Raw genomic sequence first — 12,802 nt, 5'->3', positions numbered from 1 at the left:
CTGCTCTTTTATCACAAAGTTTGCCAAGAGCTGTTTCAGGCCTCTTTGTACCAAATGCACATGTTAATTTGAACTTTCCCTCAGCTAAAGGACAAGGTAAAAGGATGACTTTGTGCTCAAAGCACAGAACTGGGGTTTATTTATTCTTGGTTCAGCCACAGTTTCCTTGTGCAACCTTAGGCCAAGTTATAGATCTCTTCACGCCACGGCGTCCCCATTTGTGAAATACAGTTGATGGTACATATGTTTGAGGCTAAATTCTTGAATGTAAAGCTTTTTTGGGTCGTAATACTGGGGAGGACAAATTATTAAATGCTGCAATGCTGCATGCAGAGTTGTGCTAATTAGTGCCTTTTAGACACTGATCCCTTATTGTATGTAGACTAATACCACAAGCTGGTCCAGTTTTAGACTATGGTATCTTTGACCTCACTGGTCTTGGGATTGGTCTGTAACAGAATAATTTATTCCCCATTTCGTGATTATGGTAATTGATGAAATAAGAATTCCCCAGACTGCCCCTTGGAATTCTGTTACCTAAGGCCATGCAAGCTGGACTTTAAAAAAGCCTGGTTTTGGGATGCATATTCTTAACGGTTTGTGCACAGTGTAGACACGCTACTGGTGAAAGAAGACTTCTGCCTATAGATACTGGCAGAAGTCAAAGACCTGCCATGAACTGGCTCATTTCATAAGTATTGCCCATCAAACGCAGTAACCTCTTTGCTCATACCAGCTGTGACCCCGTGGTGTGGTGTGCTGCCATGAGCAAGCCTGTGTTTAGATAGGTAAACCACAGCTACGTTTTTCTAAACAATTATTTTTTTAGTGTTTCTAAATATGTTTTCCTATCAGCACCACTGACAGATCATGTATGGAGTATCATTAATTATCATGTATAACATGCCTGTTCTCCCTCGTGCTGCTGAGCTCCCATGTAAATACCCGTGTGGCTCTTGGCTGCTATGGGACTGTCACAGCAGATGCTTTTGCTTTTTCTATTGCTGTAAACAAGCTGTTGTGACTGATACTTCTTTTCACCATATGTCCTGAACACTCCCAGTTCATAGTTATATGTCATTTCCAGGATGCTTTGTAGGGTGTGTATGCCTCCACCCCATTTCAAAATCAATGTAACCCTCAATGGATTGACTAATGACAGCAAGGTGTTACTTAGCATGCTGGTTTTGGCTGACAGTGCTGCTAAACGAACAGTTGTTTGCTTAACATGTCTTTCATGGTTCCCACATGAAGTAAATTTTACTGACAAATTGAACATGCCAGCGGCTCTCGGTTTGCTAGTAAGCATTTATCTGACATGCTGCTGAGACCAAAAAGAAGTATGACCCCTACTTGTTGCCCTCAATATTGATCACCTTGCCCAGCCTCTTAGCCATATCCTATGTTTGTATCATCCTCTTACGTTTTGTTACGCTGATCTCATCCTCACTACATCCATCGTGAATCTGTAGGGTAGGAGTGGGTGGTGAGAACTAAAGGAAACTGTAATGTACCTGTAAGGGTGTTATGCTGGTGCAGTGTATAAGATGTTGCAATTCTATCCCACTGTGAGGAACTAGGACTGATTCCACATTTTCTCTCATTTGTTTTAATTTATGTTGTCAGGTTACACCATTCTCGACCCTCTTCTTGGGATAGGATATGCAGGACAAAGAGAAATTGTATTTACTTGTTATTATAGTGGGTGGACATGCCTTATTATTCACCTGTGACGTGTTGACCTTCCAGAAGGTCTACCTGACATTTTGGTAATAGCATACGTGATGGCACAGTATTGAGTGTGGTCAGGATGGAGTTCTACTAATCATTTTAATGAAAGCAATCATCTGGAGGTGAACAGAAACTGAATTTAAATTGTAAACGTGAGAGAAGTTAAAGGAAAGAGCATTCTTTGAGCATCTCTCTCATCTGACTGTTTAGGTGCCTATATCAGATGGTTGTCTGAGCCTATGGCATATGTGCTGCGTTGCTGAACTGTCCTCACAATGTATTGTATTGCTGTTGGGAGTATAGCTAGTGGGAAAGACTTTTTCTTGGTAACTGGTGGAATTTTTCCTGGGGGCTTTAACAACTAGCGTGCCAGCTCTTCCTTTGTTAGGTATATGGCAGCAAGCTGTATGATTGTAGTTACGTAGCCAAGGGAGGGTTTTGTGTACATGTTCCCTTGAGGTTACTACAGATGTCTACATGCAGGTTTTTGTAGCTCCACAGTGGCAGGGGCAAGCCTTATTTATGTGCGTACAATGCGGCTTCTCAGACTTGACATTTTTGCCAACACAACATTTTAAGTTACGGTTCGTGCTCTTTTTCTGCTCATAAAGTCCTTTAATTCCGCAAGTGGGACCTGAGAGAACCACTATTTGAACTAACATTGGCTGTGTCCTTTTCACCTCTCCCTCTGAGGGTAGGATTGAAGATGTTGTATTGGTGAATTTCTGTACTCAATCATCCATGAGTCAAAAAATAGACGAGAGGAGCCTACTGTAACTGTATCAACGTGTATCATAGTCCCTGTGGAGAGGAAAAATGTTGACGTAGTCTTTGCTGCAGGTAGATGTCTGTACTGGACATCCACATCATTTCTGTTACTCTTTGTATGAATATCAGCAACTTCAAAGTACATTGTTGGGCATTTCTTTTTAATATACACAGCTGGATCTTCTGTATGGTGTCTGGGCACAATACTCTCATTCATGATGAGGGCAGGTCTTAGTGACAGGTTGTTATCTGGGCTGTGCTTCTGAGTGTGGTCCCGTGTTTATACACTGTTTATATGATAAAGAGAGGATGTCTGTAAAAACAGCCTGATGGGGCTCTTGCAGAAAAGAAGATGTGTACACTGTATGTTGTTCAGATCAAATAATTATCTTAATTTTAATGTATTTCAATGCATTTTACATGTATTTCAATTTAGTTACTGCTTTCTTATGCTTGCATACACCTGATGCCCAAGTTTCATCTCCAGCTGCACACAGCACAACAGTGGTTTTGGTTCTGATAGGCCTTGAACCTTCTTGGCAGAGGGGTTGGTCTAGGTCATCTCCAGAGGTCTTTTCTAGTCCCTGTGAATCTGTCTGGTGTGTTGCTGATGCAGGCAAATCATTTCAGCGTGTACAATTTCCCCCATCCCTTTGGGCACCGGATGTTCAGTTTTCCTTTACTCCTTGTACAGTCATGGGTCGCAGAATGCTGTGGGTTGGAAGGGACCTCAAAGGTCATCTATTTCCAGACTCCTGCCCTGAGCAGGGACACCCTCTACTAGACTAGGTTGACCAAAGCCCCATCCAATCTGGCCTTGAACACTGCCAGGGAGGGGGCAGCCACAGCTTCTCAGGGCAGCCTGTGCCAGGGCCTCACTATCCTCACAGGGAAGAATTTCTTCCTTATATCTAATCTAAATCTCCCCTTTTTCAGCTTAAGGACATTACCCCTTTTAACTTCCTTAATGTCACGTCACTCCCTGATAAATCACAGAATCATAGGGGTTGGAAGGGACCTTGAGAGATCATCGGGTCCAACCCCCCTGCCAGAGCAGTTCCCTAGGACATATCACTCAGATAGGCATCCAGACAGGTCTTGAATATCTCCAGAGAAGGAGACTCCACCACCTCCCTGGGCAGCCTGTCCCAGGGCTCTGTCACCCTCACAGTGAAAAAGTTCTTCCGCATGTTGGTGTGGAACTTCCTGTGCTCCAACTTGCAGCCATTGCCCCTTGTCCTGTCTCCACAGAGCACTGAAAAGGGGCTGGCCATTTCCCCCTGCATCCCATACTTAAGATATTTATCAACATTAACAAGGTCCCCCCTTAGTCTTCTTTTCTCTAGGCTGAACAGTCACAGCTCACTCAGCCTTAAAAAGCGTCTGTCTCCATCTTTCTTGTAGCCACTTCAGGTACTGGAAGGCCACTATAAGGTCTCGCTGGAGCCTTCTCTTCTCCAGGCTGAACAAGCCCAACTCTCTCAGCCTGTCTTCTTAGGAGAGGTGCTCCACCCCTCTGTCATCTTTGTGGCCTCCTCTGAACTTACTCCAACAGCTCTACGACTTTCTTGACCTGGTGGCCCCAGAGCTAGACATGGGTACTACAGGTGGGGTCTCACCTCAGCAGAGCAGAGCAAAGGGGCAGAATCACCTCCCTCAGCCTGCTGGCCATGATGTTTTTGATGCAGCCCAGGACACAGTTGGCTTCCTGGGCAGCAAGTGCACATTGCTGGGTCATGATGAGCTTCTCATCAACCAACACCCCAAGTCCTTCTTCTCAGTGCTGCTCTCAGTAATCAAACTGCTTCTGCCAATAGCATAGGATAAGAACTGTACACTACTGCTTGGCTTTCTGCATCAGTCTGAGCATCTGTAGTGATATGCTGTTGGTCTTTCATAATCAGTGTGCTCCTTTGGTACTAGGGTATTCCTGAGTGTTTCCCATTCACAGTTGGATGTTGTGGTAGGTCATCTTTTATCTCCAGCTGTCTTTGAAAACTGTGTGCTATCACCTGGCAGTGCATGATTTTTTCTTCTTGCCACAACTTGCATCTGCCTAAAGTGAATGTGCCCAACTGGCTTTAGTATTGGAAGGAGTAATAATTCTATGGATTGCTTTGCTTTGATTAAAAGGAAAGTGAAGTTTTATTGGTTACTTTGCATTTTATATATCCATTTTTACATGAGCATTTCTTTGGCTCCAGAAATAAACTATGTTCTGTAGGATATCCAAGATCTCTGTAAACTGGAATCTCTAAATGATTTGATGAAATGGACCTTTTTTTCTTGGTCATCTCTTTCCCTGTCTTTCAGAGTGAATGGTACCATGGTCTGGTGAGGGACAGAATGCAATGTGTGTGGTAGGGGAAGAGTGGCTCAGCAGAAATGATGTTACCTCCTTCTTTTCAGATTGTTTTCAGATGTTTTGCCATACATTTGGGACAGAAATAGCCTTTGTCTGCTTCAGAAAATGCTTAGCATTAAGGATTGGACAGATGTCCACCTTCTTTCAGAGCCTGTGCTGTTGCTCATCATCATTACATAGCACAGTCCCCACCACCTGTAGGCTAGTTCTTATGAAGACCTGTCAAAGGTACAGTTCTCTAGAATTTAACAGTAGCTTGAGAGTAGAAGTGAAATCCCTAATTATTGTTTTTTGGGGGGTTCCCAAAGTGCTTTCTGAGTTCCTGGAATATCTTAACGTTGCCTGTGCGATGAATTCTCTTTTTCTTTCTAGTCAGTTTTTTGTTCGTATCATTCCAGATGCAATTACTGTAAGCAAGTGCTTTTCAAGAAACTCTGTTTTTTCCTGCCTGCGTGGCGCAGCTTCCTCGTAAAGCACAAAGCAGCTGAGGTGGTTTCCTTTTACAGGCGCTATCTGTGCCGCTTTTGCTGGTGTCATCACACTAATCACGCATGTAGCCTGTCAGCGTCTGTAAAGCTGATTCAGAAATGGTGAGAGAGGGGAGGTTTTTTGAAAACTCTTGAAAAAAAGTTATTTCTGGTTTTCAGTCATCCTCTCACCTTTTGCATTGTTTGGTTTCATTCACGTTCAGTGTTACGCTGGTTGTTGTTAACGTGTTGACCTTTATTGCTCGCAGAAGCAGATTTGTCTGCAAGGTTCAGTTTTCCCCACTGTTACTAAGAAATACCCTGTGTGTGTCAACTGAGTTACAAGACACCGAGAGCTTAATCTCTACATTTCATAGCACGTTTTCTGAAATAAATTATTACCTGGATGATTTCCGAGCAGTCAAAAGAAACTGAGATTATGTTCGTGAATTTTTTGCTCCACATCCTTTGCTTTGTGTGAAAATGTGTCATACTGAAAAACTTTCTATTTCTTATTCCTTGCAGATAAAACAAGAAGAACCAGAAATCATACCAGATTTAAAATCCTTAGTAGAAGAAGAATTTACTGCACTGGAGAGCAAGAACAGTGACTCAGATTTGCAAGCGCATGAAAAATATATATATTTTAAGGATCAGCTCAAAGAGATGAGAAAACAATGTAAGTCTTGTTTTAAAAAAAACAGATTTTGTGAATGCTAAATGGTAAGATGTGACTAACTGCCTTAAAATATAGAACTGCCAGTTATGGCTTAAACTGAGGTGAGTGTTCTTATTAAAAAACTTATTTAAATTGCTATCTGTGTAGAAAAAAAACCAGTGTAATTACCTTGGCAGTCTTATTTAGACTCCCACAGTTCCTCCTGTGTGAATACAAATATCATGAAAATGTTACTTCACATCATTTTTTTTTCCCCTCTGGTAAGGGGGGCTTTTTTATTTGAAGACTTTTTCCTTTTTTTTTTTTTTTTCTTAATTGATAGGATCTCCTGAAAGGATTAGGTAAGCTGTTTTCATTTGTCACTTAAACAAATTGCTCCTGTTTCACAACTTAGGATGTGTTGCAACTCTAAGAAGACCTTTGCTTTAATCGTAGAACTATATTGTTGGAAAATGCTTACCATGTGTGTTCTCAGGTTTACAGCTCCTATGCACGCACCATGTAACACCATTACTTATTAAAAGGTGTTTTTCTTCATTCACATGATTTATCAAGTGTTAAAATTTTAAGGTGCTTGTGCTTGACTTACCAGAAAAATGGGAGTGAAAAGTTCTAGTACGTATGCAACTCAACAAACTGTATGCTTTTATTGCCCTGCACATATAGCAGTCATTAAAATATCACCATGATTGCTGTTGCCGGGAAAGTTCATGGGCTCCAACACTATTTGTGCTGTTCTTCCCCAATCATGATTATGTTTTGAAATCATATTATTCTGCTTGCTGTCCCTTGACCCCTGTACCTATTCCCTCCCACCCTACATTTTGATTTCAACATAAACTGGTATCTCAGGAACTTCAGGAGTCATAGATAGATTAATGATTTATACTGTTGGAAAATTATACTCTGGATGCTCTCCTGTAGCTCTCCTTGAGTTTTGGTTTTTTGGAGCCCAAACCAAAACCCGCCGAAACTAGCGGAAAGAGTTTTCCCGATGACTTCACTGGACTTTGGATTACTTCCCTATAGAGATTTATGAAGTGTGAGGACATGTATGACAAGGTGAATTTTAGATCTGATATCTCAAGACTCCCTAGGATTAGAGCTTGAGGGCTTAATATATTTGTTTCTCATCTTTATGGGTTTTATGATTTTGGATTTGAGTATTAGCACTGATCTGAGTTTAATAGGATCTTGGCACTACTCTAAGAATGAAAATACCAAGTTGCAGACCACAAAACAGTGTAATTTTCACTCCCTACATAACCATAAAATTATTACTGTCCCACCATTGTGTTGTAATTTCTAATTTCCAGGTGTTTGTAACTAAGAAGATAAAATCTTGATAACTGACTTTGGACTTACTTTCCACCCTGCAATTGCCTAAGGAAGGGGTGTATGCCCTAAAAATGCATTCAGCTCAGGCTATGGGACTGAGTTCTAACTGGCAGACCTGTTGAAAAAAAACCCAAATTAAATAAGCATAATAAGAGATATGCTTTAAAAGAAAAAATAATTATGAGGACATGATTCTGCTCCTACCACCTGCAATCCAGATGAGTCGTTTTAGCCACTTGGACTATTGTTTGGGTTTTGCATAGAGGTCAGTTTGTGCCCAAAACGAAACGCATGATGATGTTGGATGGACTGCTGTGTCCAGTACATGGACTATTGATCAGCTGGGTCAACCTGGGTTTTGTAGAATTCCTTGTTCCTGCTTTGATGAGGTAAATCCATCACATTTGTTCCTCTTGCAGCATTTAAGATAATTGAAAAAGTGGAATGGAAACTCGTTAGTTTGCTTTCACAGTCTTGGGTGCAATGTGGTGAACGTGTATTCAGATAATCGATCTGGTTCAGCCCACCTCCGTTTGAAATGGGTAACTACCGGCCACCTCAGGGCTGTGATAGGGCAGAGGTGGAAAATTCAAACTTAAATCTTTCCAAGCAAGCACAGTTCTGCTGCCTTAAACTTGTATCAGTGTTATCTCTCCTGCCTAAATAGTCTGCTGATCCACCAGAAAGTCACTTTCTTGATTTACTTTCCTCTTCAAAATGCTTTTACCGGGAAGGCCCCAGAAATTTCTGAGTGAACAGGTGAGCGAAGATCAGCGAAGTCTCTTTATATTCACATGTGTGAATGTGCTTCTATGTGATGCAGTGACCCGGAGCCAGTGTTCCAGGTTTCGTTATTTATTGTAGTTATGGGATCTTCTTGCCATTACCCTTACCCTCCTTCTCTGCTTCCCTGTGTTTTTCTCGCTCATGGCTAGCCTTTAAAAACACCCACAGAACTGAATATCACAAATTTATTCACAGGCTTACAAATGACAGGTACCCACATTCTTACAGGATCAGGACCTTTGGTCTTAACATCTTTGTGAGAGGCTAAACTGACAGGTGTGCTCCATCTGGTACAAAAAGCCTCTTCTCACCGTAGGCTTCTACATAGTAGATTACTATGCTGAGATACATAACTGTGCACTGTCAGTATCACCTAAAATATCACACACGCCACGTAGAAAGTGGTGTTACTGCCCAGAAAGAGTGGGCTCAGAGGCAGGGTTCTTGAGGCTGATACCTGCTGAACTGAAGAGTCTTTAAATCTACTAATTTCATTAAACTGGTGACTACCTTAGCACAGCACACTGTGTGTGCATGTTGGTTTATGTTTCTTTTATAAGGAGAACAGTTAAGGTCAGCTTGGTACATATTCAGCAGCCAGGCTTAAGTCAAGTCATCTATGTGTTCTTTAGCTTCTCCTATGTAAGATATGATTTCAAAAGCATACGTCCTACGATACAGGTCCATAAGACAGCATATTATAATGTGCCTGCAAATTCTGGGACACACTTTAAAACTGCTTGATGTGGGTTCTATATATAAACAACTTCATCAACAGCTACTTGGTTAATATTTTGTTTTCAGCTATTAGTCTTGCCAGGTTTGGCCACAACTTAGTGCATAACTTCTGGCCTGTTTCAAACACACATACACAGTCCAGTCCAAATTTTAGCTCTTTCCTGGGATTTGGTTTTCTTGCTAAATCAGATAAGATACCAAAACTCCAGACAAGTTTCCTCAGATGAGCTTTCCTGGTAATTTCTTTTGTCCCTGCCTTTTCTGTCTCAAAGGAGAAGATAGGGTAGATGCTAAAATGATTTCCCTTCAACGATGAATTCCCATTAATCATTGCATATCTTTTATGCAGTTTGACATTTGTATTCTACAATAGCTGAACAAGAAAATGTTATATTCTCATGTAGTCTTGCTGCTTAGAAATTAACTAGGATTAGAAGGAAAAGAGCTCTTGACACAAAAGTATTGAGGTACTGTGCAGAGTGTGAAGCAGTTAAATATAACCTTATTTTAACAGAAAATTAGGAAAGCGAAGATTTTCTCTCCTGACATTTGCAGCCATAGTGATGAACAGGAGCTGCATGGCTGTTCCCTGCCCTGACAGGTGACACGCAGCGCGGTACCTAGCTCTGATTCCCAGGGAGAAGAACAGCACTCCATCACCTCCAGATTGTCCTCTTCTCTAGGCAGTTCTGTGGGAAGGAGACTTCTTCGCTTTGAACTTCAGCAGCAGCTAAGGTGCCGAAATGAAATTGGGAAAGAGCATCTCTTTGACAGTAAGGATGATATCATGCCTCAGAGCAGTTTCTGTTCAGCACGTCTTTCAGACAGTTTGCAGGCATTTTCCCTCAATCTGTGAGCCTTTATTATGCAGCTACTTTAGCTGGAATTTGTGCAAAATGATGCAAAATCTCCACCTCTGATGATATGTGTCAAAACACTGTCAGACAGGTTTTATGTGAACAGCAAGTGATTTTTCTGAAGTCTGTTTTCAGAACTATCTTACATTCCTAAATTCCCACTTCTTATTTTTAAAGGAAAACATTTTCATTTTTCTATTCAAACCTGCTTAGAATGTAAGCAGTAGAGAAGTCTTGATTTTTTTTTTTAAACCATTTCTTATGCCCCCAAATGGCTACATTACCTTTTCCAAATAATTTAGCATTTGAAGTGATATCCACTAAATCTGGTAATGCCGGAAAGTTCTAAATGGTTATGTGTGTGGTTTGTAATGACATTTTTTTGGTGACCTTAACCCTATGCAGCTGATGCTCCCCTTACACATAAGGGTCCTGGATCTGCAGAGTGCCCAGTGATCTCCTTTTGATTAAGTGAAATGCTTAACCAAGTTGCTTAAATTAAATTGCATGAGTAGATCCTTTGAAATGAGTGAGATTGCTGGCATGTTTCGCTTCCTCATTAGAGTGTAACCACAGTACAGAACCTTGCAGGACTGAGCCCATAGGAGCTAAGCCATGATTACTGCAAGAATTGTAACTTTGCATTTTGTATCTTCTGTAAATTTAAAATCCCACCTTCCTTTTAAAGTTGTATTGCTGAGTCTTTTTATTTCGTGCCAGTATATATATATATATATCAAAGGCATCTTCTGGCACAGGGTATGAGAATTTTGTCTTCACGAAATGAAAGTAAGCTCTGTCTTTAATCTCTGCGTATCAGTTTAAATTTTGGATACTCTGAAAAGAGCTAATCAGAAGCTATAATCTCTACTCCTGTGACCCTAGCTGCCACTGCTGTATTTGCTGAAGGTTATTTAGTTTCACATTTGGTGCACAAAGGATGACCGGTTTCATAGCCCTTTTATAGCAGCTGATTACATGCACTTTGGAATCCTTGATAACTGGGGTCTGTACGAACAGCCAGCAGATGCATGCTTCCCTAGTCGTTCTGTAGAAAGTGTGAAGATGGGGTGAATGACAGTGTTGCTGGTTATGCCAAACAATTTAAGGGAGCAAATAATTTTGAGATGCTATTGTAGTTCACGCTCCTTTTTGTCATAGGAAAGCAGCCAGTGTAATGTGGTTTGGAAAGTAGCAACACTGCAGTTGCAAAGCTCTTCCTTGCCCTCTCCGCTGAAGAAAAAAGTCCCAGAGGTTTTGAAAGGGAAAAGTATGTATTATGAGATAACATTTTGCTAGGACAGATTTATAGTCATTATCAATAAGCAAATGTTTTGAAAGGAGAAGAGTTTGAATTTAATATTTAATGTTCAAGTAAACATACTATTTCCTGTTGATGCATGTATTTTAAGCCATGCATAAACTGAGAAATAATGATGTAAAAAAAGGTTATTTCTGATGCAGTTCGGGGTAGAAAAAATAGCACTGTAAAAGGAATTCTCTTTAAATCCACAAAACAGACTAAAATCTTTGATTTACTTTTAGTAGGATAAGAAAGCAAGCTGCAACAAGACACTGTGTAGTATAATGCTTGACAAGTTTCATCCAATTAATCCTCACAACATCACACTGAGGTAGGCAAGTTAATTTTATTCCTCACCATATAACAGAGGTGAAACTTGAGTAAATAGTTGAACTTACTTGTGTGGAGTCACATAACTGATTTGTAGATCTTGTTTTCTCTTTAGTTGTACCTACCTTCTGAGTTGGTCTATTTTTATCTTTATAGTTAGCTGTGTTGGCAAAGCATCAGCTGAAAAATAAAGTTGGTGTATTTTGCTCTGTATTTTTAATATAAAATCATAATTTAAAATCCATTTATGGACTAATTATGGGAAAACAACTTCAGCACCTAAGCTGAAAATTCTAACTGGAAGTGGGATTGGTGTTATGACAGTTCAGTGGTGTGTGGGATATGCACTTTTCAGTTATGTGAAATCCCTTATAGACAGACAGCTCGTTGGCTAGTAAAGAAATGAAGGATGATCAAGCACTTAGGAAGGTCGTTTGAAGTTTAGGAGACCTCAGTTTGGTTCTTTGCTTGGTTACAGTCGTCTTGTAATGATGATGTAAACGATCAGGTCGTTTAAGTTCAGAACAGGTCACTGGGAGTGAGGTGCCTCAAATCTTTGTGGGTCTGAACCTCATGCCTGTGTCTGAAATTCAGCTGTGTATATGTGGTGCTTGTGGCCTGTGCAAGAAGAAACTGGTGAACATAGACTGGCTCGTGTCCATGCTGCTCTGGGCTAGTACTCTGTGGAAGAAAGTAGCTGCATCCACTCTGCACTTCAGAACACTCAGTTGCCTTGCTGCTCTTGTGGCACTGAGACATCCTTACTATTTTTTGTGATTTTTTTGTTTTCAGTTCAAAGAGCTGGAAATAATAATGTAACAGTGTTTTAGTCTGCCAGAGTGATGTCTTCATGACATGATGCTGAGGGAGCAAATTTCAGCCCCTGAGGAGTGACATGAATATGTTTAGAGGCATTTGTGTGAATGAGATCTGGCATTTGGGTAGAGTTAAAGGACCTGAGAGAGAAACTTGATGTGGGTTTGTGCTGTCCTCTCTGGTTATTTTCTGGAGGGAACTAGTTTGTCAGGAATGAGCTAGTCCAGTTGTAGTTTTGAAGGATTAGGACATCAGGGCCTGTGAGTGAAATGGAATGAGTTAAAGTGATGATACAAACCCTCTGTTTCACAAAGTTCTTGGAAAGAGACACAAGCCAGAAAAACAAACTAGATAAACAGGATGCTCAAATACTGTAGCAATGGGAGCTACACAGTACCTAAAATTACTATCCAAATAACAAACTTACCATCACATCTACTGTCCTTGCTAGTTTGCAAAGAAGGACCAACTCTAAAATGAATGAAACAGTCTGAACTTTTCTTTTGAAATCTAGGACAGTTTTTCCAGGTCAAAATTTAGCTCTGTTGCCAGGATGACAAGCAGAAGCTTGCGTTAACAGTAATTCTGTGGATTAACAAAGAACATTGACTGGTAGTGGATCTG

The 12,802-nt window shown here is 40.7% G+C and overlaps 1 protein-coding gene across 1 annotated transcript in view; it reads left to right on the top strand.

Moving 5' to 3' along the window:
* Nucleotides 1-12,802, top strand: part of NSMCE2 (NSE2 (MMS21) homolog, SMC5-SMC6 complex SUMO ligase) — a 133,766-nt gene that overhangs the window by 57,246 nt on the left and 63,718 nt on the right. Inside the window, exon 4 of the mRNA XM_084280309.1 lies at nt 5,857-6,010. Within this exon, the coding sequence (XP_084136435.1) occupies nt 5,857-6,010 (154 nt within the window). The remainder of the gene's footprint in view (nt 1-5,856; nt 6,011-12,802) is intronic.

Source organism: Gallinula chloropus, assembly GCF_964237585.1.
Source record: "Gallinula chloropus genome assembly, chromosome: 2".
In the NCBI taxonomy this organism is placed as follows: domain Eukaryota; kingdom Metazoa; phylum Chordata; class Aves; order Gruiformes; family Rallidae; genus Gallinula; species Gallinula chloropus.
Note: the sequence above shows the minus strand (reverse complement) of the source record. Positions and strands in the feature narration are given on the sequence as shown.